Raw genomic sequence first — 26,156 nt, forward strand, 5'->3', positions numbered from 1 at the left:
AGTTGCTGGAAAGCGCTTCTAGTGCCATGTGAGCACCCATGGTTTCTGCGAGAATGGCTCATTTTCAACTGGCCCACGTCCAAACCTTCCTCCCGACTTCCTCCCCACTGCTGATTCAGACATGAGTGGCAAATGTTAAAAATGTGATTTAAGTCTCAGCCCCAAAGATGACTTGCAAAGAGATGAATCAGGGACAGCTTTCATGATACGAAACTCTCCCAGAATCAAAAAGAAACAAGTGTTGCAGATGGTTTAAAGAAAAGAAATGCATTCCTTAATACCCCTTGTTTATTCCTTATCAAAACATTCCAGAATTCTAACTCTGAAATTTCACCAACTGCCGTCATTGACGAATGGGACCCAAAGGCCTGGAAATGGAGGGTGGAGGAGAGCTCTTTTAAACATGGGTGTCATGACTTCAGTTGCATGTTACAGAAATAGTTGGAGGGGGTGTCCTTATGGGGTCATATCATTAATTACTACAGGTCTTTGAGTGTGTGTGAGAGTGTGTGTTTTATGTCTTTGGATAGTTAACATTAAGACCTGTCTTGGAAATCACCCTTTGGCAAAAGCAAAATCTGGGGATTGGAGTAGGAGTTTGAACTCAGTTGAGTCCATCCATTAATGAGCTTCTTGGAGCATTTGGCCTTAAGGGGTTGAGGGCTAAGTATGCCACATTTATGGGAGTAAGAAAAATAATTTGAATAATGTGAGCACTTTGGGGAAAGAATATTTAGTATAATAGTAAATGTCACTTCCGAGAGTAGGAAAAAAGGCAGGGTTAGTGTTCAGAAATTACTGTCAGAACCTCCTCTTATTTTTTGAGGAAAATTTCCTGTTAAGATGAGAGTTGGAGTCATAGAGCCATCTCATGACGGGATACAGCTGGACTAAAACACACAGTGACTCAGTTCCTGCAGTGGGTTATGCACTTGGATAGATGGTGGAGTTATTTCAACCATGAACAGGAGAGGTCCTTTTCTTGACCTCATGGAACTTGAATTCTTGTGAGGAAGACAGCCTTGGAAAGCAGTAAATTAAAAACTGCAGGTTAAAAGGAAATCTGTGACGAAAGCAAAGGAAGAGGGTGGAAAGCAGACGTGTTGGCTGGGGGGCCAGACGTTAATTAGTGGTTTGGGGAAGAACTCTGTGGAGATGACGTTTAAGCCAAGACCAGAAGATGTCCCAAGTAGCTCAGCGATAAAGCATTTGCCTGCCAATGCAGGAGATGCAAGAGATGCAGGTTTGATCCCTGGGTCGGGAAGATCCCCTGGAGGAGGGCATGGCAACCCACTCCAGTATTCTTACCTGGACTGAGTCTTTTCTGTTTGGGATTTCACTTTGTTGTTTCTCCAGTAAGATTCTTTAAGGACTCTACGTCCAAAGACCACAAAAGAGCACTTCCACATTGTACATGTGTGTCTCTGAAAGGAATTACTGCCATAGTTTTCATGCTGATCCTAAGATTGGGAGTTTGGGGCTGTTGAGTTTTGTTTAATCTGACAAACAACTCTCAAGCAGAGAATGTGCTGCCCCATTGCCAACAGGCAGTGGTGGGCAGTGCATTTGGCACCCAGTATAATGTGGGCTGAGGAAATAAAGGAGCGAGGGTCACCGCTTGCTCATGAGGGGTGTAGATCAATTACATTCCGCTGAGGTTGGGCGTTCACGAATACCATCTACAGCTAGATCAAATAACCACGTTTAAGGTGGAAGCATCGCCAGTCCACTTCCGCAGAAGTGTGGATAATTGGCTCATTCGATTCCGTTTAATTCAATTCAGGAAACATTCATTGCATGCTTCCTTGCTACACAGCTGTCCAGACGTGGAGCACAGCTGGATGGCTCCACCCAAGTTCACCCTCCTCTCTTGAAAACCGAGAGGATGTGGGCTCCACCCTCAACCTCGGACAAGCCAGCTGCGTGAAACAGGGCTGGGCAACTAATTACAGCAAAACCTCTCATTGACTCAACTAGTATTTTGGGGTACCTGTGTGTCTGATCCCAAGGAGCAGAGTGGGCCAGCAGACCCAAATGGCATGAATCCTGACTTCTAGACCCTTCTACCATGACGAGGAAGACAGACAAGCAAACTGGTGATTGCAGACCCAAAGCTCAGGGCTCTCCTCCAGGACATTTTGGGTGCCATGGGGTTTGCAGTCAGGGTGCCTAATCTATTTATACAATACTGGGTATCATAACTTCATCTATAAATATTTGAATTGTGCCTCTTAAAGATAAGGAGAAAATTTTAAACATTACCATAATCACATTTAACACCTTTAAAAAAAATTACCAATAATTTATTGTGAACAAGAAGCAAGGTTGGAAGGGGTGTGCACTGGGAATATTCCAGAGTGAAGTCCAGTCTGAACCAATCCCAGAAGAATTGAATAGGGTTCGGCTGACTTTCCTTGAGAATTCCTAGCTCGTGTTACAGGAAATTTGAATTTATATTTGAGGCAGCTTGTATCCCGATGGCTCAGATGGTAGAGAATCTGCCTGCAAAGCAGGAGACTCAGGTATAATCCCTGGGTCAGGAAGATGCCCTGGAGAAGGGAATGGCTACCCACTCCAGTGTTCTTGCCTGGAGAACTCCATGGACAGAGGAGCCTGGCGGGCTACAATCTATGGGGTCGCAAGGAGTTAGTTAGACACAACTGAGCAATTATCACTTTCACTTTTCTATCTGAAACTGTGATTCAAGAAACTAAAATTGACTACTTTTCAGTGAAAACTTCCCAAGTTTCAGATGTGGTAGGAATTGACAGAAATCCAATGTATCTGGAAAGTCTATACCTTTCGAAAAACTTGCTTTCTTGAAAAATCAGTGCAAAACATACATAATTAAAACTCACCCTTCAAACTTTTGAAGTTTGAGGATCTGTCTAAGGTCTTGAAATATGCTTATTATAAAGAGATTTTATGAGCATGGGATTGGAGAAGATTATTTCCCCTTATCAGCCCTTCATTTGAAGGTGAGTTTTTTTTTTTTTTTTCTCAATGAAAAGTTTAAGAAAGTCTTCACTTCTTCCAAGTACAGTGGAGGGAATGGAAATCTTTCCCCAAGGAATTAAAAAAGAAATACAAACAGCAACAAAATGAGGAAGTCTAGTAACGTTAAAACACTATAGGTTAGAATCGATTTAATTATCCAACCAGAGTAATTGAGTTGGCTACTTCCCGACGTAACCGTAAAGGGGAAATCAACTGGCAGGAGAGTCCCTCAGTACAGACTGTATACTTATTTCCTCTCCACAGGATTAGATTTTGCTCACTAAAAAAATGAAAGAATTTGTCTGCGACCCGTGCAGACTTGGGATAGTAATAGTCACTGCCCAAGGGCATGTAGAATGTCTGCTCCTCTTAAGCTGGCTACAAACCAGAGGTCAAGCTGGGAAGACCATTCCACATGGCCTCTCCTCCTTGAATATCCAGCTTGGAGGAAATGAACAGAGGCAAAGTTGACTTGGACCCTGGACGGCACTGGGGTGTCCTCTGTCATCCGTCAAAGGTGTGAGGTGGGTGTGCTTATAGCCATTTGATGGAGCTCAGAGAGTTAAATGAATCGCTTATGTTTTCAAAACTACCCAAGTGGAAGCCCCAGGATGTAAGGCTGAGTCCCCAGGAGCCACGCCCCTGACTCTCCACCTTGCTGTGACTTAGGTCCAGTAAACACGTGCGGCAGCGGTGAACCTCAGGAAGAGGAGAAGGGTGTCTACTTGGAGGTTCTGGTCAGAGGAAGATGCTCCTGCTTCCCACCTCAGGCTCCCAAGGAGCTCCATGGTCCAGACTAGATGGCGACTGGGGCGGCCATGCCCCCCTGCCTCCCGGCTCCTCGCCAGCACTTGCCTCTGTGGCTGTTTTGCTGCATTCAGGCGTCGTGTGGGGACTGAAGCCTCCTCAGTCCAGAGCCTTGTCCCTGTGTGACTTCTCGAAGAAGGAGGGCTGGCCCATTTTTAAGCATTTAGTTCTGCAAATCTCCTTCAACTTATGTTACAACAGCAGAGAATTATTTCCTGTCATTGCTCGTTAATCCAGCATTTTATTTGTGGTAGAACATGTGTGAAAACATTGCCGCTGAAATTCAGCCAATACCTACACACACACACACACACACACGCACACGCACACACAGCTTCCTCCTTTCCCCAGGACATTGCTGCTGAAATTTTGCCAGTGCTTCCCCCACCCTTACATACAAACAACACACACACACCCATCACACACACAAACACACACACACAGCTTCCTCCTTTCCCCAGAACATGTGGCACAGACGCTGCAGTGTAACATCAAGGGTAAATTCTGGGCCTCTCTGTGACCAACAGTATTCAGAGGGACCCACTTTAAGCTCTAGTGGGTCATCAGTTTTGTCTGTTTTATTCACTGCTAAATCCCCAGCACCTAGAATATAGAGGTGTCTGGTATATAGTAAATTTCAATAAATACTTCTGGACTGAAAGGATGGAAGGATGGATATATGGATGGAAGGATGGATGAGTGGTTGAATGGATGGTTGATGGAGGGGTAGATAGGCTGATGTTTGAGTGGGCTGATAGTAGATGGATAGATGGATGGTGATTCCAGCACAATCAGATGTGTGCAGAGTTAATAGCTAAACTTTTTTTTTTTTGCATGTAATGCCCTGCATGTAATGGCTAAACTTCCAGGGAGAAGATTCTGAGACCATCGGCTTTTATACTATAGTATTTGCTGCAGCACCACCATTTTCTTTTATTGTATATTCCACATCAGCTACAATGGACTTATGATAACTCACAAGAACAGAAACAATAAAAACAAAATAAAAAAGAATAAGGACTGAGAAACCCCAGGTAAATAGGAGGCTGAGTCTACTGTTTCCTGTTTTAAACTCCATGGAGACCAGGGAGCAATTTGCTTTTAAAAGGAGGAGTCCTTCCAGAAATGGCTTCTCCTGAAAGCCTGTGTTTAATTTAGCTAAAGTAGGAGGCTGAAAATAGAAAACCTAAAAGTAGTTGTAAGAATAAGGCCCTGGAGATCTCACAGATTATCCCCAGCTTACAAAGACCTTTCTCATTTAATCGTCACAGTTCTACAAGGAAAGGCAGAAACAATCACGTCCACTTTACAGATGAGAAAACTGAGGTTCAGAAAGGCCCTCACGGTTGATCAGGATCAGACTCAACACATCCGCCCGCAGCCTCTGGCTCCTGCCTCTCGCCTATTCCCTGGCCCCTCACCAGGTGTCCTTGAGCAAAGGAACCTTCCATTTCCAAGCCCCAGGGGCAGTGGAAGGGGAGGGAGACCTAGAGAGTCATCCCCAGCACCCTCGAGTTGCAGGCTGCCCTGATAGTTACCCCAGCGTCGGGAGCTCTGGGACGTAAGAACAGGGCTGAGTAGACTTCAGCCTTTGTTGGATAGCTTGGAAGTATCTGCCGTGACCACCTTTGCGATCATGTTTGGCTAAAAGCGCTGTCAGAAACTTGCAGGCTGAGCAGATGTGACCACCGGCAGGGTCTATACAGGTCTGTCTCCTGGGGCGGGAGGCAAGGGCGCAGTTACCTCGATGTGTAAACTGCCCTCTGTTAAGCCCTGGATCTGTTAAGGTCTGCCTGAGCCCCAGCCCTGACGAGCCCCACGCAGGGACAGTGGCCTCGTCTTGTAACGAAGCCGAGACGCCGCCTCTGAGGGGCTGGGCCCCTTTCGCGCGGCCCCGGTCCCCTGGCCTGATTCCCCGGCCTTTCGGGACTGGATTCGGGAAAGAGCCATCAGGGCACAGAAGTAAAAGGGCTACTTTCTAGGAATGCCCAGCAGCCGCCGGCGCACCTCTCAAGTGACCAGAGCTCAGCTGGTCTTCTTTATTAAAAATTCTGGCCAATTACATTTACACTTTAATTAATTTCCGGGGGGGAGGCGGAGAGGAGACGCAGAGGTCAAAGGTCACATGTTAAAACCATGAATTATAACGTGCCGGCAGATGGCTCCATTCTGGGCCCCAGGTGTTTGTTATTAACAATGGACATGTCCTACTAAGGACGTTTTTGATCATTCGCTCCCAGCCCGGTGGTTTTCTTCGCCGTCTGCGGCCCATCTGGCGGCCCACGGGGTTAAGCGTTTGGTCCTCGTGTGGTCACTTTCCACTCCTGGGCTTGGCACGAGGTTGAAGCCGCGGGAGTTCTGTTCTGTCGTGTGAGCCGGTGTGTTCAGGGTCACACCTGTACCCCTGACCCGGCAGAGTGGGGCTTGGATCCACACAACCCCTCCACTAGCCCCCGGAAAAGCCCCCAGCAGAGTCCCGAACGTTCCAGGTGGACAACGCTGTCCTCTGCTGGCAGCTTGTTGGGACCCCGGGCTCACAACTGCCCTCAGGTGTGTGAGAGCGCAGGTGTGCCCCGGAAACCCCAGTATCCGCCCCAAGGAGGCTCAGAGAGATGCTCGGAGGTACGCTTGGAGCCACAGGCAGGGCGGTGGCCTTCGCCGTTACCTGCGCCCCGCCACCTCCTCCTAGATGCCCTCACGGCTCCCCACCATTTATGCCAGGTCACATCCGAGGCTGCCCCGAGGCCCCTGCCCTGGGGGTGACGCCTGGAAGCGGCTCCCGGAGGCGTCCTGACTGCCCTCGAGGCAGCGTGGCTGCAGAGAAGCCACACAGGGGCTTCAGGGCAGCAAGCTGGGGTTTCAGTCTTTGGCGGTGGAACCAGAGGACTGTGGCAAGGTGCCTAACCTCTCTGCGTCTCGGTTTCCTCACCTGTAAAATAGGAAATGATATAATCTGACTCACCAGGTGGTCCGTGAGCCAGGATGCCCACCAAGCTCCTGGCCCACAGCAGGGCCTGGCTCAAGAGTGGTCACTGCTTTTCATGCTTATTAACGCAGACATGCAGAGCGAGAGGAAGTCAGTAGCCCCTGAAACCAAGTGACCTTGAGCGGCACCCCAGTCCTGCCAGGCTGCTGCTGACAAAGGCCAGTCGCCACGGGTGCAGACACCACCACCCGCCCCGACAGGACATGCCTCTTGGGCACTCCTAAATTCTTTGCGTGCTGATTGCAAGATTTTATTCCAGGGCATAATTGTGAAAAATCTGAAGATTTTTCTCAAGACGGCCTCAGAACTTTGGGGTTGAAACTTGGCTGAGCAAACCTGTCCCAACCAAGACCTCTTGCACCCACGGCTGTAAGTGGGCCCTGCAGTCCCCCCCCGCCAGGAAGAGAAGACGGCAACAGCGTGAGGCTGGTGCTCCTGGAGGAGCTAGGAATGCGTTGAACTGGCCCTGAACTGTGAGTTATTGTTTGTTTTTGGAAAAGCTCTCCAAGCTGGTTTCGGATTTAGTGACAGTCAGTCAGGAGGTCGTGTTGTCAGAGAACGGGTCGTGGGGAGGGTCAAGTCGGTCTGTCTGTGGTCACATTCCCCTCCCAACTCCCTCCTAGGCCTTGGCTATGGAGGAAGAGGTTGCAGGAGTTTGGGGAAATACGTTTTGAACAAAGTTCCAGAAACTGAGAACCACCGCAACCACGCAGCAGGTAACAGTCATCTAAACAGTGGCTTTGTGAGTGTTGATTGGTGGGTCAGTTGGTTGGTTACGCTCCTAAGCCCATGTTCTGGTTTAGCTCGAGACAGCCCGGCCCTTCGAGAGTGAGCACCATCTTTGACACCACATGTGTATTAAATTGAGGGATCCTGTTTAACTGCTTGATCTTGCCTTTGCCTCCTGAATCATCTTTCTCTCGAGTTGACTTGTACTTGCGGTTTCGCTGTTTAAAGATGGCTACGTTGGGGCTACAGTTGTCATAAAGTCTGCAGCCTCTTGGAAAATGTTTCTAAGCACAGGGCACTGGCGATCCGTAGCTTGAAACAGCCAAAGCAGCACCTCTAAATGAAGAAGAGGTACACATCCTTTTAGGCGAACACTGAAATTAACCAAAGACTTTCCCACTTTTGTGTGAGACTCACTTGCCCTCTCCCTCAACACCCAAGGTAGTTGTTGTTATTCCCAGCATAGATGTGAAGACTGAGACTTGGGTGTAAGACTGAACTTTCGCTTTAACAGATGAGTGCTCAGACTTAGTCTTCCAATTTCGATTCTCCTCCGTCTCCTCTTGTAAAGAAGAGCCTCCCAGGCCTGTTGCATCTGTCACTTTCACTGTCAGGAGAAAATAAAACTCCATTCCAGGCGCAGGAAGAAATCAGTGGGAAGCAGAAAGTCAGCAACTTCTTTCCCCAAAACCAGTATCCCTTTACCATGCAGTCATTTATCAGCTGTAAAAGATGTGAGGTTTTCTTTCTTTGTTTCCAATCGATTTAAACAGAAATCTGGATGACTTCCCACCCCTGGTTTCCTGCGATGCTGGCTTCTGCTGTCACACGGTTGTGTCAGCTTCAAGCTGTTCTCAGCAGCTGCCCACGTTATTCCATCCTTCTTCCTGTGCTCACCTGCCTTTCTTTCCTGCAGTCAGCATGCGGGGTGTTGTCACCCCCCCAGAGCTTGGAGCTGGGGAGCCCCGGGTTCTTTGGGACCCAGCACACACTGATTAATGAGGCAGGGAAGTCGAAGGAGATGGAGAATAGTGACCTGCAGCCCCGGTGAATCCGGCCTGATTGCTGCTGCTTGCCCGGGCTGCCTAATTGCCAAGAAAAGAAGATAATTCCCAGAGAGCTTTTGCAAGGCAGATAACGCCCGACTTCCACTGTCAGCCTTGATAAATGGTCTTAGTATGATTCACCCCCAGGAATACAGCCGTGAGACACACAATAGGCTCCTACAAGAAAAGAGTTTTCTGAATGCACATTTGTCAAAGTAAAAGTAACCCCTAATAATGTTTTACTTGGCAGGTTGGTGACGGCTGAAATATTAAGCTGTGACTCCATTTATGGTGGGAAGCCATAAGTGGCATTCCTCTTTTGGAAAGTAGGTTCTGTGTGTTTTCTCCAGAATCACGCAGCTGTCTGTTTCATCAGCTTTTTATTTCTCATCTTGCATTCAGCATGGTAAATTTACCCCCAAGTGTCCTTGGTAGTTAAATATTAGGAAAAAGGCAGATGTGTCTTAACTAAAAAGGTCACATCTGAGCAGGAGCTGGTCACCCTGGCCTGATGTCTGCAAGAAATTCTCTGCCTGTGAGCTGAAAGCAGCACTTTTTTCTGGGTCCTAGGTGTAATCATTTTAAAGCATTCTTGTGCCAAGGGAAAGTACCATGCAAAAGGGCTTCTTTTCTGAATAACTCTCCAATTTTATTGCTTTGCACCAGCCTGTCACTGCTGTATGTCAATTCAATTAGCTGCTGTCCTGACGTATTTGGGATGATTTATGAAAAGTATTAAAAAGCACATTATGATGAGTTTGCCAAAAGCTCTAGAAGAAACTGAGGCTTGTCTTTTTTAAACTACCCACCATGGGCTGCACGGGATCCTCAATGTCATGAGCAACTACATGGCCTAATTCAATGTTCTTTTCATTAACAGTCCAAGGAGTAAGGCTATAAAATAAGGGAACAAAATGAGCTAAAAGAAGGCAGACCTGCCGTACTTTGGAGTTCGAAGCAAGTAGAAGGAATTTGCTACAGAACAGAAACATCTTCTGTTCAGTCAGTATCTTCTGGCACCTTAAAGTACAAAGATTAATCAATTAACCTGCTCTAATATGTAATGATATTTGAAAATTCATTTGTGATTTGAATTTGACTTTAAGATTCTCATGGAATTTCTAGCACATGCCTGCGGTCATGTAAGGTTCAAAATGCTATACATCAAGCGTTTCTTAGAAAAATGGAACCACAGGGGAAAACAGAACTATTTCTAATTTAAGTGCAAGAAAAGTGACCTGCAAGGCACCTGGTTTGTATTTCTTATCATTTACACCAATAAGTGTGGGTTTGCCCATGTATTATCTTTATAGCATTTGAATTTTAAACCTAGGTCACTTGCTCCCAATCTGTAATTTTGATCATTTGGTAAGTCACCCGCACCATCAACTGATGAATAGATACACAGATTGTTAAATAATCTTACTTCCAATGGAATATTATTCAGTCATTGAAATAAATGAAGTACTCAGGGTGCTACAGCATAGATGACCCTTGAAAACGTGTTGAAAGAAACCAGACATGAAAGTCACACGTTGGAAGGTTCCATTTACACAAAATGTCCAGACCAGGCAAATCCAGAGAGAGAGAAAGCAGATTTGTGGTCGACAGGAACTGGAGGAGTGGGGTGAGGAGTGTCTGCTTCATGGGCTGACTTTTTTTCGGGTGGGGGCGGCGCTCAGGAAAATGTTCTTGAATAAGTGGTGGTGTTTGTGTAGCACTGTGAATGTATAAAACCTGCAGGATTGTATATTTCTAAGTGGTGATTTTGTCATGTGAATTTTACTTCGGTTTAAAATGAAGTCACCTGGAGAGCTTGTTAAAACACAGTCTCGGGGCCCTCATCCCTGAGTTCTTCCAGGGCAGCAGATCCAGGTGGGGTCTGAGCATCTCCATTTCTGCTGAGTTGCCAGGTGATACTGATGCTGGGACCACTTGAGGGGCTCTTATTTAGGCAGTTGTTGAGTTGAGGAAATGGTTCCTCCTCAGTAGGTAAGTCCGAGCATCAAGGCCGTACTGATCACTGTCCATGTCTCAGCAGTTTACTGTGGAGCATCCAGGGCTGAACTGATGTCCTCAGTGAGGAAAATGAGTTTCTAAAATAACTACACTTGGAATCAGATCTAGTCTCTGCCATCTCCCAACTTTGCTTTGCCTTTTTATTTTGCTCATATGTTCAGTCATGTACAACTCTTTGCAACCCCATGGACTGTAGCCTACCAGGCTTCTCTGTCCGTGGGATTATCCCAGCAAGAATACTGGAGTGAGAACTCTTAAATGCCTTCACCTCATTTGCAAAATAGGGATAACAAACCTCTCCTGGGGTTGTTTTAAAGTGTAAATTTAAAACAGCATAAAGAAGAAGAAAATATTACTATGAGAAAGTACCCACCATATCATCTAGCTTAAAGCAGGTTCTCAATAGTTATTCCAAATATATATATTTATCAATTCAATGTAATATGCTTAGATATTTATATAATTTATACATGTGGATAAATATGCACAATGTCTTTATATATGTGAATATTTCTAGTATTTTAGTTATATGGGTGGAGAGGCAGTGTGGGGAGTGGGCGTGTCAAGTAGCTCCCTTGACAGAGGTCCAGCGAGGAGAGGGAAGCCTGGAGCCACATTTTATTCATCACAGGATCCTCCTCAGAGCTTTAAAATAGCTACTTCTCCCATGAGTGAGTAGATGAATGAAGGGGTAGTAAACATACTACGCAAAAGGTTTCATTTTGGTGCCATCAGAAGTTCAGAAGCAGGGTTGGCATCTGGGAAGCAGGGTGATGAGCTTGGCCATGCCACGCCTTTTCCTGGAGTCATTCTGTCGTGTGGCTATGTGTGTAAATCAAGATTCTATTATAGTTAGAGAGATCTAATATTCGGTATCATCAAATTCCCTTATCTCTTGACCTGAAATCATTTTACTTTTTGCTGAAGCATAGTTGATTTATAATGTGTCAATTTCTGCTGGACAGCAAAATGAGTCGGTTATACATTCTTATCCTTTCCTGTTACTGGTTTATCACAAGATGTTGAATATAGTTCTCTATGTTAACAGTAGGGCCTTGTTGTTTATCCATTCCCTGTATATACTAGTTTACATTTGTTAACCCCACACTCCCTTTCCACCCGTCCCTCACCCCCACCGTGGCGACCACAAGTCCATTCTGTGTCTGTGCGTTTGTTTCATAGAGAAGTTCATTAGTGTCATATTTTAGATGCCACATGTAAGTGATATCATATGGCATTTGTCTTTCTTTCTGATTGACTTCACGTAGTACGATCATCTCTAGTTGCATCTGTGTTGCTGCAAATGGCATTATTCTGTTCTTTTTTATGGCTGAGTAATACGCCATGGTATGATGAGCATATCTTCTTTATCCGTTCCTCTGTCGACGGACATTTAGGTTGCTTCCAAGCCTTGGCTATTGTGAATAGTGATGCTATGAACATAGGAGTGCATGTATCTTTTTGAATACAGTTTTGTTTGGATATATGCCCATGTGTGGATTGCTTGATCTTAGGGCAACTCTAGTTTTTTTGAGAAACCTCCATACTGTTTTCCATAAGGGCTACACCAATTTATATTCCTACCAACAGTGTAGGAGGGTTCCCATCTCTCCACACCTCGTCCGGTATTTGTTAGCTGTAGGTTTTGTAATGGTGGCTGTTCTGACCGGTGTGAGGTGGTACTTCATTGTAGTTTTGATTTGCATGAAATCATTTTAGATGACTGAATTCTGTCTCTTTTCAGGGCACATTGGGTTAGATATAGTTTTTTGGTACTCTCTTCTTCCTTGCCACACACTGGTCAACCAAGAGAATTCCAGCAGATAGAGGGAGTTGATGGGCAGACCCTTGCTTGTCAGTCAAAACTAGTTTGCTTTAAAAAATAAAGGGTCGGGGGGGGGCCAGAATACTAGTTTGAAATTCTTATGAAAATTACCTTAAGCAGTTATCAGTGCCTGGTCCATGCAGGGTGATGCTCCTCTCCCCCTTTGATGATGTTCCATGGTCATCTTTGGCCATCCACCTGACCTCAGAGAGCCTAGGAGCCTTCTCTGGAGAGGGGGTCACTCCTCTGGGTGTGTGTTACTGAAAGAGGAACCTGCTGCTGCCGGCTGAACAAAGTCCTCTAGGACCGTCACACCTGCCCATGCCCCTTTGCACCGGCTCCTCCCTCTGCCTAGAACATTCTTCTTCCAGGTGCTCCCAGCTTCTTCCCTCACATCCCAAATGCCTGCCTTCCTGTGCAGCCTTCCCTGATCATCTTCCCTTAAGAGGTCAAGACCTCCTATATCCTTTGCCCCTGACCTGTCTTACTTTTCTCCTTAATGTTCATTCCTTTCTAACACATAATTTACTCCCTCATCTTCTGTGTTATCTGTCTGCTCCAGCAGATGCAAGCTCCACCATGGCCAAGATTTGGGTGCATGTTTTATTCACTCCTGTCTCTCCAGGACCTGGTACAATGCTTGGCACCCAGGTGTTGAATAAATACTTGCAGAATAATTGAATAATGAGTGACAGGTTACTCTGCTCTTCTTCCGCCAAAGCCTGACTTTCTCTAAATACCCCCAAATAGGGCTCAGGAATATTCTATCAGAAATAGTCACTTGTTCCCCATGATGAGAAATCATGAAAGGATGAAGGCAGGTGCAAGAACACTCCCTGGTCACATTGCCATTTGTCATCAAATGAGAGTTCTCAGAGGACGCAAGTGGCCTTTTTCCATTCTCCCCTGGAGGTGAAATGTTGACCGGTCCAGCCCACGGAGAGGACAGGAAAGTGTGGGGAAGGGTTGCAGCCTTCCCACGGGGCCTCCCTGGGGTCATTCAGAGCGAGTCAGGAAGGTCCAGATTGGAGGGAAAGATGCCCCACTCACAGGTGCTCGGGGCAGGAGCTGTGAGCCGGCAGCTGCTGGAGGTTGTCCTTGTACTGACTTTGAAGGCAGGTGTCGCGCTGGTGAAATCGGGCTGCGTGGTGCGAGGCCCCGCTCTGTGCTGGGAGTGATGAACAATGGACCAGTGTCGGGGAACTCTTCCACACCTGAGTTGGCGGTGCTGCTCTGTTGCTGAAACAGGCACCTCTGTGACGGCCTAGAGGGGCGGGCTGGGGTGGGCGGTGGGAGTTCAAGAGCGAGCAGATGTGCGGATACCTATGGCTGATTCATGCTGATGTATGGCAGAAACCAATGCAACGTTGTAAAGCAATTATCCTCCAGTTAAAAATAAATTTAAAAAACAACCAGACGGAGACACCTCGAGGAATTAGTGCCTGGACGCTGTTCCTCAGAGCAAGGTTGGGAAGTTGTGAATTGGATGGATGTTATCCATGACTCTAAATGAGAAATAACTTTTAAAAGCATCTGGGCTTTCTCTTTCAACAGAATAGGGGAAAGAAAGAAAAAAAAAACCTAAGAACAAGAAATGTACTGTTACACAGATAACGCGACTCTTATCTCACCATACCCAGCACAGACCCAGAAAGAGTTGTTTTTTGCTACTAGTGATTTGTTCTCCTCTCCCAGATGCTCTGAATTTTAAATGCTGAACTTACACTGATCTCATTCATCTTGTTTCTGTTCCTTTTTTAATGTCAAACCCCGCTTTAAAAAAAATCAAAATGTATTTGTTTTGAAAGACAGTGAGATGGGAGGGCTTGTCTGAGCCATGCCTGGAGCTGGTCTCAGCCCCACACACGTCTTGCTCCCTTGGGAACTGGGTGGTTGATAACCCCTCCTTCACCGGGCTTTTCTCAGCTGCTGTTAATCTTGCTATAAACCCTTCCCGAGGCTTACAGTCTATCTGAGTGTCTCTCCGAATTACCTGTTAACATTTTCTAGAGATCAGTTCCCTCCCAGAATGAACTGGTGAGCTCTCATCACAACACCTGGTTTGGCATCGTTGGTGTGAGAATGATATTTAACCTCTGGGCTCAGGCCTGAGATAGGGCATTCTGGGAAAAACTCACACAGGAGAAGGTTTGATCTCTTCTACTGCAAAGGACTGTTTTCTATCCCCTGTGTAATAAATACATTGTATTTTCCACACAAAGTCCTTCTCAATGGACAGAATTATACTCTTTCTTGTGGCTCCTCATCTGAAGCTATTCAGCATCACTTTGATACCAGGAATAATCAATCTGCCCAGGAAAGTTACAGAGAGTTCAAAAGGAACTTTGTTACAGCACTCCAGATAAGTCTTGGTTTATGGCCATTGTATCTGAGAGCAAGACTTTGCATGTATTAATTTGCCTGTAGGTTAGAATTATACTTCAGAGTTAATAACCTGAGATGGATAGAAAACACTTGGGGAGGTAGCAGTGTTGCCCGTTTGGCCCTGGAACTCATCACAGTCTTGAAATATTTCCAGATTCAGTCATTGAGTGGTAGCTAGTCTGTCATCCTCAGGGAGACAGAGCAGCACTCATTGGCTTGGCCAGTTAACTGGGATCCAATTATAGTGTCATCCTCTAAACGTCAGCATGGGAGGATGCTCGGGCTTGCTGGTGGGCAGGCTCTGCTTCCTCACTGAGTAATAAAACTTGGCTTTCTGGTGGGTTTAGCCCTTATAATTGCTGCCTAAGACATGGGGAAATGCATTCATAAAAGAGTCAGATGTTCTGTATATGTTAGGGAACACTAGCAGGTGTAGGCAACAAACCCCCAGTTTCCAGTGGTTTACCATCCTAAGACGGGGGGTCCCTTTCCACGTGCCGCCGTGGAGCTCTGCACCGTGTAGTCAGGACCAGGTAATGTTCTGCCTCGTCCCTGCTAGGATGCTGGAATGCTCTGAGCTCAGCTGGCCGCAGGGAAGAGGAAGGAATAGCCACTTAATTGCACGTCATTTCACCCCTGCTAATTCCGTCACCAAGGATTGTCACACAGCCCGTCCAGGTGCAAGGGGGCTGGCACGGCCCCTCACGGCCGGGGAAGGGGGAGCGTGAGCTTTGCGAGGAAATCGGCCAGCTCGGCACACCCCTCTGCAGGCCTGGTTTTTAGAGACAAGAACAGGACCCACACTTCTGACTACTTCTGTGCTTTTAAGGCTGTGCCTGAGGAGACAGCAATTTGCCCTTCTTGGGTCCAAACCAGCATCAGCCATGCTCTGACCACTGCCCCCCCTTCCCGCCACAAGGGGTTGTGTCTCCCTGTGGAGATGACGTCTGTGAAGCCAGGGAGCTGATGAGCTCAGTCATTTGTACCTTCCTCCTGCCTCAGGGTAGCAATTGCCTTTATTACTGTTTTTAATTGAAGTATAGTTGATTTACAATGTTGTGTCAGTTTCTAGTGTACAGAAAAGTAATTCAGTTATATATAGTTTTTGATTCTTTTCATTATGGGTTATTAAAAGATACTGTATTAATATATCATCCCCATGCTATATATTAGGTCTCGTTGGTTTTGTTGTTCAGTCGCATCCAACTCTTTGCGACCCCATGGGCTATAGCACCCCAGGCTTCCCTGTCCATCACCAGCTTGCAGAGCTTGCTCAAACTCATGTCCATCAAGTCAGTGATGCCATCCAACCATCTCATCTTCTGTTGTCCCCTTCTTCTTCTGCCTTCAATCTTTCCCAGCACCAGGGTCTTTTTCACTGAATCGGCTCTTTACATCAAGTGGCCAAAGTATTACAGCTTCAGCTTTAGCATTCAGGGTTGATCTCCTTGCAGCCCAAGGGACTCTCAAGAATTTGCTCCTTTGCTGGTTATCTGTTTTATATATAGTAGTTTGTTATCTGCTAATCCCAACCTCCTAATTTATCCCTCTCTCCCTTCTGCTTTGGTAACCATAAGTCTGTTTTCTATGTCTGAGAGTCTGTTTCTGTAAATAAGTTTATTTGTATCAGTTTTTATATCCTACATGTAAGTGATATCAGATGATTTGTCTTTGTCTTCTCTTAGTGTGGTAATCTCTACGTCCATCCATGTTGCTGCAGATGGCATTGTTCATCCTTTTTATGGCTGAGTAATATTCCCTTGTACATATATGTACCATACCTTCTTTATCCATTCATCTGTTGATGAACATTTAGATTGTTTCCATGTCTTGGCTGTTGTAAATAATGCTGCTATAAACATAGGGTGCATGTGTCTTTTTTAAATTAGTCTTCATTTCTGGATATATGTCCAGGAGTGGGATTGCAGAATCATATGGTGACTCTATTTTCAGTATTTTTAAGGACCCTCCATGCTGTTCTCCCTAGTAGCTGCACCAATTTACATTCCCACCCACAGTGTAGGAAGGCTCCCTCTTCTCCATACCCTCTGCAGCCTTTATTACGTGTAGACTTTCTGATGATGGCTATTCTGATCAATGATGTTAGAAAACTTCCTCACATAGTTATATTACAAGCTATAGGTCCTAAGTCTTCACTTTCCATTGTATCATTTCACACAGAACTATTAATGATGTCTGTAATGAGACACTGTCTAAAGTTGTCAATTTGAAAACCATCCAAAGATCTTTTCTTTTGGGATAAAGCACTTGTGGCTTAGACAGTAAAGAATCTGCCTGCAATGTAGGAGACCCAGGTTCCATCTCTGGGTCAGGAAGATCCCCTGGAGAAGGGAATGGCAACCCACTCTGGTATTCTCACCTGGAGAATTCCATGGACAGAGAGGAGCCTGTCAGGCTACAGTTCATGGGGTCACAAAGAGTCAAGATATGAATGAGCTGGTAACACTTCCTCATTCAGTGGTGCCGGAACTGTGCAGGATTGGAGTGCAGGGTGTAGCTGAAGGTGCCTCATTTTACAGCGGCCAAGCTTTTGTTCACTGAGAGAGTGACCACCCGCCCAGATGATGACCGTAGCTACCATGCACCCTGGCACAAGAAGGATGCACAGGCCATTCTGTTCCCTGGCAACTGACGTCCTGCCTCCTTCCCGCAGGTTCCCGTTCCCCATGATGTTCAGCAGCTGCAGCAGGAAGGACCTGGAGGCCAGCCTGGAGAAGGGCATGGGCATGTGTCTGTTCAACCTGCCGGAAGTGAAGCAGTCCTTCGGGGGCCAGAAGTGCGGGAATGGATACGTTGAAGAAGGAGAGGAGTGTGACTGTGGGGAACCGGAGGTAAGAGAAGCATTTACAGGACATTTGTCTCCCGTTTACAGCTGGGCCAACCAGCAAGAATTTGAAGGAATTGTGCAGCAGAACGAATAGTGCTGGAGAATTGGGATGGGCAAGTCCTCGGGCCACCTTCAGCCAGCTTCATAAGCCAGGATCGCCTTCTTGAATGCTAAGTATTGTGAGAATTAAGTTGTATCACTGGTTTAAAGAGATAAAGAGTCTTCTCTGTTGAAGGACGCGGCAGTCTCAGGAAGATGAGGACAAGAACAATGAAAAAGCATTTAGCTTTGAGTTTGACAGAGAAGAAAGCCTTGGAATGCTGGCTTCAAATGGCTAATAAGCCCCAAGTCTTTCTCTCGGCAAGGTGTGCAGCCCGAGGGGAATTTGAATAAGCAGCATTCATGTTTAACCAAGAGATGCTTCCCGAGTTGAAATTCTGCCCGTGTCTCCGCAGCCTCCTCTGTGTGTGTGACCTGAGGCTCCCAGTCTCCGTCCTCTCAGCTCGTCAGCTTTCAGAAGCAATAAGCGAGAGTGGAGAACATTTTTAATCCAGGAAAAGGCTTATTTCACCCTGCTTTCCAGCTACTGTCAGGACGTTTTCTTGCTTTCATAGGGCCCAGTGTAAAGTTAATCAACATCAAAATTGTAGCAGCCATTTTTTTTTTAAATCTCTGAATACTCTTGGGAAGGAGAGAGAAAGGACACAGTGAGACTGCCTGGTAAAACAAGAGCCCCCTCAAAGCTTGGAGGAGGTTGTGTTTAGAATAAATCAAAGTCACCCGTTTGCATAGCAGGCTGTCTACACGTGGGAGTCCCTCTCTGGGAGCTTATGCGGGCTGCAGACAAGTTCAAGGCGGGTATGGCTAAATTCACAGATGGGCCTGGTGAGGGCTGAGGAAGAGCACGTCTTGGAGGGCTGCTCTGAAAGGGGGATTCTAGGATGGAAGGAGACTTCTGCTAGATTTGAGACTTCCCTCGCGTCGCTCCGTTCATCAGACAAACAGCTGGTTGTGGACTCTTCATCGTATCCACCCTCTCCAAGTTTCTGACCTTTCCATGGCAGCAGGAATAGTCTAGGCCTCCATCCGACCATTCCTATAAGAACACTGAGAGGGAATGTAAGTGCTCGGGGACGGGGGTTGAAGAGGCGGCTCGATCAAGTGTTTCTGTGCCCTTCCCAAACACAGGATTCGCCCAGGGTCACGGCGCTGTCCATGAGGGTGTTTAATTTTGCTCACAGCACACAAAGCATGGTTACCATGCAGGAATAAAATCCTAATTATGGCCTTGCAGGAACTCTTTTTGATGAGTGGAGGAAAACTTGAAACCATTTTGGGATAGGTTATACAAAGGGGAAATTGTTCAGAGATTTTTTTTCTCATTGCTTAAAGGAAGAAAACAGTTTAAATTACTCCTGTTTCTCAAGAGAGGTCAGGTTGACTTGAAATGGTTTATCTTTTGTTTGAACTCCTTGTAATTGTTGATTAATTTAAATAAATTTGGCAGCTCTCCCTGAAGCCACAAACTCTCAGGTTTGGGATGCCTCTGTTAACAGTCATTTATTCCATAGACCAGCCTGGCTGCCAGCATCCCTGCCTCCCTCCACATCAGCAGGGTTAGCATCACCACGGTTACCATTTCCACCACCATCATTGTCATCATTTCCACCACCGCCGTGTCTTCATCTCCACTACCATCACCAGCACAGCATCAGCAAATCCTTGAGTGCCTGAAATTTGCCACTGGTGTTGTGATCTTCTCTTTTACCCCCATCAAAGAGTCGTTCAGCTTTGACAGGGGGGTTACTATCTCTCCAGACAACTTAGTGCCTTGCAGGACAGATTTTGATGAAATCAAACTCCTTCCTTAGGCAGAGCTATACTCTCCCTGCATGTTATTCTATGTGTAGGGCCCTCATTTAATAAGTCCTTGATATCTGAAGAGAACTCTCATTCTATTCATCCAGAGTTCTTTCTCCCAAGAAATCTTTGAAAGTCACGGGCAAGCTTTTTGCCTCAATTTTTAGTTTTCTAATGTTTAATTTTTTTTATTTGTTTACTTCTTAAGATTTAAGGTCACACTGTGCTCCGATGGTATGAAAGCCCATTTCCAGTTTCCAAACTGACTATTACTTTAGTGAACCTGGGTTCTTTATTCCCCTACTCAGCGCTCAAGCACTGTAAATAACCATCACACCTTTGTTTCCTATCGGCCCATGTATCCCCTGGACCGTAAAGCACTCTAGCATCGCCACCTTGGTGAGTAAATGGGTCAGAACCACTGCCCCAGCTCACAACGGGAACCAGCTGGTGCTCCCAGAAATAATGGCCACTCTTTTCAAGAAGATGCACTGTTGTCTCAGCCCAGTTCATGGTGACTGAGAACCTCTCTCTACTACCTACAACCCAAGAATGACAATTAGGGCATTTGCTGAAAATCCTCTCACGGCTTCATTACTCTTCAGTCGTTGGGAGGCTGAGTTTGTCGACTCTGTTGAACTTCTCTATTGAATACTAAAATAATAGCTGCATCAACGGATGAAGCATTTGTCCCTTCTGATAAACAGAGTTCTGCAGAAGAAATAGATTCTGGGTAGTTAAAAGGCAAGTGAGTGCTGAAGCCTTGAGTCCAGGACGTTAGATTTATATCCACCATAAGGGTATTCTGACAACTCGCTCATTCTTCCAAGCTAATAGGGTTGAAAACGCAGCCTTATCTCCTTGTTTAAAGTCAATTGCATGCCAGTAGCTTGCAAATATCTTTTAAACTTAGTTATCTTGCTCACATTATCAATCCCTTTTGAAGTCAAAACCATGCTACTTGGCTTCATTTCCATTTGAACATCTGTGTATATTATTTAGTAGTTTCATGGCGGGGGGAGGCTTGGGACCTGGTTCTTAAAGGATCTTACAAACCAGTTTTAGGATGGCTGATATACCTTAGAAATGCAAGGAAGTCTGTAATGTGTCATTGGCCCATGTGTCATCAGAAGAGCCATTTAGACTATACGTACAGACAGCGTCACTATACGTCTGGTGGCACTGGTCAGGAGTACCACTGATGGACTCCGTTTATAAAAACACAACAAGTTCCTGAATGTTTTAGGATTGTAAATCCATGAGTTAGAAATCCTTACTGTCCTGAAAGTTACAGTGTTGGCTTCTGGTTGGCAGTTTTCTCTTCCTGTATATATTACACACTCTGGATGTTTATAAAGTCCTTGAGCAAATTTAAAATTGAATATGTGGGTGTATGTGTAATAGGAGTGAGCAGTCACTGGGAACATCATTCATAGAGTTTTACACTGGATACAGTTGAGATATCCTGGTTGAGCCATAATTCTTCTGGATTATCAACGTTTTATTCATTGCATTTATGATACTGATGATAAATTCATTCATGGGAAATGCTTTGGGGAGTAAACTGTTACACTATGAAAATAGTATGTGATGGGCCTGTAGCCAATAATATATAAATTCTTCAGCACACACCCTATATTAGAGAAAATAAAAGGACATTGGTCAATTCAATTCTGAAGACTCTGTGGAACTCCTCTTTCTAATGGCAATTCAATTTCTTCTAAAATGTGTCAACTCCAAGTTACCAGAATGTCCTAAAGCACACGATGTCGTAAATACACTGAATAGATATGTGCAGGCCTTCTGTCGAGAACTAAGCAAAACTATAGCCTCTTGTTTCTTTATGCTAGAAAACATTGAGTACCTGTGAAATGCAGCATAACACAGGAGCTCACTTCCTCTCTCGTGTTTATTTCAGAGAGGACCATCCATCTACTATTTGATCTGTTTAAATCCCTTGCAAATCTATGGGCACAGCCCACAGACCTCCTTCCGGTCTCTTGCTCATTCTAAGGTGTTCTTTGACCTGGGGAGTGTCATGGTGGGTGAGACACCCTCCTTCTGCTGACCAAAAGTCCAGCTGCGGCTTCAGGCTAGACTGCTATGGTTCAAACACAACTATTTTGACTTTATTTCCTGCCACTGTGCTCTAGGTTAAACTCTGGATCAGTCTTTGAAGAGTTAAGTTTGTATGCATCTATGGAGATTTTCAAACACGTTCAAAGGGCTCCAGTGATCCTTATCCCGGTCACTGCATTGAGGCCCGCGGTCATTACAGACATACACATGGCCCCACCCGCTGCCGATGCAAATGGCCTCTGGAGCCAGCCAGCCTTCTGTCCCAGTCCCTCACCCCATCGTGAAAGATGCTTGAGTGCTGCTGACTTTTCCCAGGGACACGCACTCCCAGGCACTTCATAAACACTTACCAGAAGCTCTGCTTTCTTCCAAAGGAAGCTAGTCCTCGGTCAGGCTGGTCTTCAGCTCAGGAGCCAGGCCCTCGGGTCCTTTCTTCCCTTTCCAGTCACTGACGGTGCGACCTTTGCTTTTGGTGAGCAGTGGCCCCCTGTGACCCTGTCAAACCTGTTCCCATCTCCAGGAATGTCAGAATCTCTGCTGCAATGCCACCACCTGTACCCTGAAGCCAGACGCTGTCTGCGCGCACGGACTGTGCTGTGAAAACTGCCGGGTGAGTCCTCCTGCTCCCAAGGTCCCCAAGGGGTTCTGCGGGTTCATCACCGTTGCAGGGCAAGCTACAGGGCAGGGTGATTTCCCAGCGCTCACTGCTGGGGAAACTGTGGCCCTTATCATGCAAGTTGGTACTCTACCTCCTACTTTTATTATCTTCTAATCTTTGTGTGAAATGCACATTTTAATGCTAAGTCATCTGCAAAAAAATTATTTATGAGCTGGAAAGGAATTGGACCAAAAAACTCAGGCTGCCCATTAACTGTTCTGGTCATGCTGTTGGAGGAAGTCTTCGAGAACCAGATCCCCCTCTCTCAGGGAGGACTCACATCAGGTCCCTCTGCTCCATCCCAAGAATGTCTGCCTGCTGACTGAGGCGCTGGGTGGGTTGTTCTCCAGGGACTTGGGTTCTCCACAACCTCAACATCTTGCTCTTGACGACCCCCGACAGAAGGTGCTGGCTGACCCAGCCCAGCCAAGTTGGCAGCTTTAGACTCTGCTGTTTTCTGCCATCCTGACTGCAATCGTGTTGGCAGTTCCATCGTTTGTCTCACTGTTCAGAGCTGAGATCTGGCAGAGTCGGAGTCTGAGCTTTTGATTCAGATGTTCCAAGGGTAGAGTTTTATTTCCTTTTAATTAAGCAATTGATCTTGACCTTCTGCTTGCAGGAAACTCCCTCTTAGCCACCCAGGCAGAGCGCAGTGTTTCCAAAGTGCATTGTGACATTTTACATTCAGCTTAAAGTATCCTTCACCCCTTTCCTGTGATTAGCTTATGGGGATGTTAAAGAAGCTGGCACCCCTGGCTTGCAGCTGCTGGTGGTGGAAGTCCCTGGAGAGGGGGCTTTGAGGCGGGGCTGGTCACTGGCTGTATAATGCCAGACAAGCCACCCTGAGCCATAAGCTCCTCAACCTCAAAAAGAGGAGGCATCGTTTGGATGGTTCCTAACATCCTGTGTGGCTCCTTGGTTTACTGCTTCTCTCCCTGCCCCTGTAAAGTCCTACAGACAAGCTTCCAGCTCTGTGATTTGATAGCAAAGTAAAATTACTGTTGCAAGTATGCCCTTGGAATGATTTTTGTCATCTTGCCCTCAAAAGTGAACACTTTAGGTGCAAATGTCATCTTAAAACAAGTGATGGTGTTGGTGACCAGAGATCTTGTTCTTAAGAATCAATGGGTCCGTCAGGCAGCACCCCACTCCCCGCCTCCTCCGAGGTCCAGCGGCCAGCAACCAGCTTATCTGCTCACCAGGAAACCCTGATGTTGCAGGAAATTAAAAAGAGCTGCACCTTAGTTTCCCCCACCACCCCACAGTGGAAAGGTGAACCCCAGAGCCCAGAGGGAGACTCGTTACTTAATGAGCTCTCCCTTCAGTGAAGGGAACTTCCTTTGAAGTCTGCACCCATCTACGTGAGGCTTCACGAGGGTGGCCCTGCTCCCATCTACCCGGAGTGTTACTGAGACCGCGCTTCCCCCTTTCCTACAGTCACTTGCTTATAACCCGCCCTGTCCTTGCAGCTGAAGCCGGCGGGAACCGCGTGTAGGGACCCCAGCAACGCCTGCGACCTCCCTGAGTTCTGCACGGGGGCCAGTCCTCACTGCCCGGCCAACGTGTACCTGCACGACGGGCACCCGTGCCAAGGGGTGGACGGCTACTGCTACAACGGCATCTGCCAGACCCACGAGCAGCAGTGCGTCACCCTCTGGGGACCAGGTACGTGGCCCCCACCAACCTGGGGGCTGAGGCTGTGAAGCCCGCCCTCTGTTTCCGTGAGCATTCCTCCCAGAGCGCGCTGTCCAGAACCTTCCTTCTGTTGGGCTGAAGCGACGGGCTTTGTGGTGGGACTGGGTCCTGCCGGGCACAGGGCACATAAAAGCGGGTGCTGTCTGGAGCCCGCCCCGAGGCACAGCAGAATGGTCTGGCCAGAGACACATGAGCACCTGCCGGGTGCCCTTGGGGAGACAGGGCCGAATCAGCCGGGACCACTGCCCTCAGATGGCTTAACAGGAAGCCGGGCAGGCAGACGGGAGAACATCCCCGCCCGCACCCCTGATTGTGTGCAAGTCCTTCTTGGCGCTTGAGTGACAGCCCCAGCCGCGGGCAGAGGGCGCCGGAGAGGACGTCGGTGCAGCCAGGGGGCGAGGGGAGAGGGGGTGGCCAGAGCCGAGCTGATGCATGAGTCTGTGACGGGGAAGGATGTTCAGAGGGAGGGCCCAGCGTGGGAGGCCTGGGCGCCAGAGGAAGAGCGTGGAGACAGGTGTTCAAGGGCCTTGAATGCCTTTTTGTTCTGAAAGCAGAGTGACAGAGGCTTGTGTCCCAGAAAAAAGCACCCAGGTGGGAAGGTGGCCAGGAAGCGGCCTCTGTGTGGTCGGGTCCCTGAGAGAGGGTTCATCACTTCCTGCCCGTGGGCTGCTGGACCCGGGCTCAGCCTGGTTTGCATAACCCTCCCAGGACAGGACGCCTGAGGTGGAGACAATGACCGCAGCTTTACGGAAGGCAGAAGCTCAGACTCAGAGGCTGGAAGTCATTTCCCAAGGTCGCAAGGCTGGGATTGTGACCCAGAGCCCAGCCCAGAGTTCCCACGCTGGGCCATCACCCCGAAGAGCCAGGCCTCGAGCCCAAGTTCCATAGAAGCTCTAATATCAAACGGATGCTCGGAAGTGAAAGGGGGCAGGGTGCATCCCCTGTGTGTCTCTCTCCTCCATTGTGCCATCTTCTGAGGCCTCGGGAGGGCCTCGGGCAGGGCGGCCCAGAGCAGGGGTCCGTCACCCCGGCATTGGCCCCTTGTTCCTGCGTCCAGGATTCTGACAGTCCCACAGCGGGTATTTTCCAAGACCGTGTCCCAGCGATCTTGTCTGTCTTCTGCCCCTTCCTGCTGGCTGCAGGGCGGCCTCGGTTCTGGCCGGAGGCCCCAGCTGTGGCAAGGCCACTGTGGTCAGTCAGGCCCAGGCAGGGGGCCAGGCCAGCTTGGGCTCTGTAGCGGGGAGAGAGCCGATGCGGGCCTCTGTCCGACTTTGGTGGTGGGTTTGGGGTTTAGGAGTGATGAGGGCAAACAACAGTGACTGAACCTCGGAGCCTGGGTTTGAAGCATGATGTAGAAGCAGTGGCCCGAGCGTGGAAGACAGAGCAGACGTTGCTTAGGACTGGGGGGCTCTCGTGGAGCCCACTGCCACCACCCTGCAACCAAGCCAGTGCCCCCGTGCACAGGGGGACCTTCTGACGGAGAAGAGAGCACAGCCCGGACGCTGCAACAAGGGGTTCACTGTGCCTCCATTTATCTCGTTCTCTGGAGAGTGCTTCCGAGGCCTTGGGCTTCACTGATGAGCCTCTTGTTCAGTCACTAAGTCGCATCTGACTCTTTGCGACCCAGTGGACTGTAGCCCGCCAGGCTTCCCTGTCCTTCACGGTCTCCTCGAGTTTGCTCAAACTCATGTCCATCGAGTCAGTGATGCCATCCAACCATCTCATCCTCTGTTGCCCCCTTCTCTTCCTGCCCTCAATCTTTCCCAGCATCAGGGGCTTTTCCAGTGAGTCAGCTGATGAACTCGGGCGGGTAGAAAGAGGAAGTGGTGGTGCCCGGAGCCTTAGTGCTTGGGCTCTGGAACCTGACCAGCACCCAGACCTCCTCCCCAGCTGGGCAAGAGGGCCTCCAGGCAAGGTAGGACTCACAGCTTCAAACGCTTCCCCGTGACAAGCGCCAAGGAGGCACTCACTGTCTACACGTCATGCGGTTGTTCGGGCTCTGAACGGCTGAGTGACCAGACACCTTTTAGCCGAGTGGGGTCACTTTGCGTCAGCGCTGCTGGCCCAGGCCAAACCTTTGTGGCCCGAAGCATCCCTAGTGGCCGTCCCTGCCCAGCCTCTCCCCAGAGTCGGTAATCTCCCCATCTTGAGTTACAGGGGACTTAGTTGCAATGCTCCCTTCCAAGGAGCGTTCCGTGGCCAGAGCACACACAGCACTCGGA

At 47.7% G+C, this 26,156-nt stretch overlaps 1 protein-coding gene across 1 annotated transcript in view; it reads left to right on the plus strand.

The window, feature by feature from the left end:
* ADAM12 (ADAM metallopeptidase domain 12) overlaps positions 1–26,156 on the plus strand; it is a 143,727-nt gene that overhangs the window by 60,358 nt on the left and 57,213 nt on the right. The window contains exons 9-11 of the mRNA XM_043475108.1: positions 17,469–17,646; positions 22,102–22,191; positions 23,709–23,904. Coding sequence (XP_043331043.1) covers positions 17,469–17,646; positions 22,102–22,191; positions 23,709–23,904 — 464 coding nt within the window. The remainder of the gene's footprint in view (positions 1–17,468; positions 17,647–22,101; positions 22,192–23,708; positions 23,905–26,156) is intronic.

The sequence above is a fragment of the Cervus canadensis genome, chromosome 8, assembly GCF_019320065.1.
Source record: "Cervus canadensis isolate Bull #8, Minnesota chromosome 8, ASM1932006v1, whole genome shotgun sequence".
Taxonomy (NCBI): domain Eukaryota; kingdom Metazoa; phylum Chordata; class Mammalia; order Artiodactyla; family Cervidae; genus Cervus; species Cervus canadensis.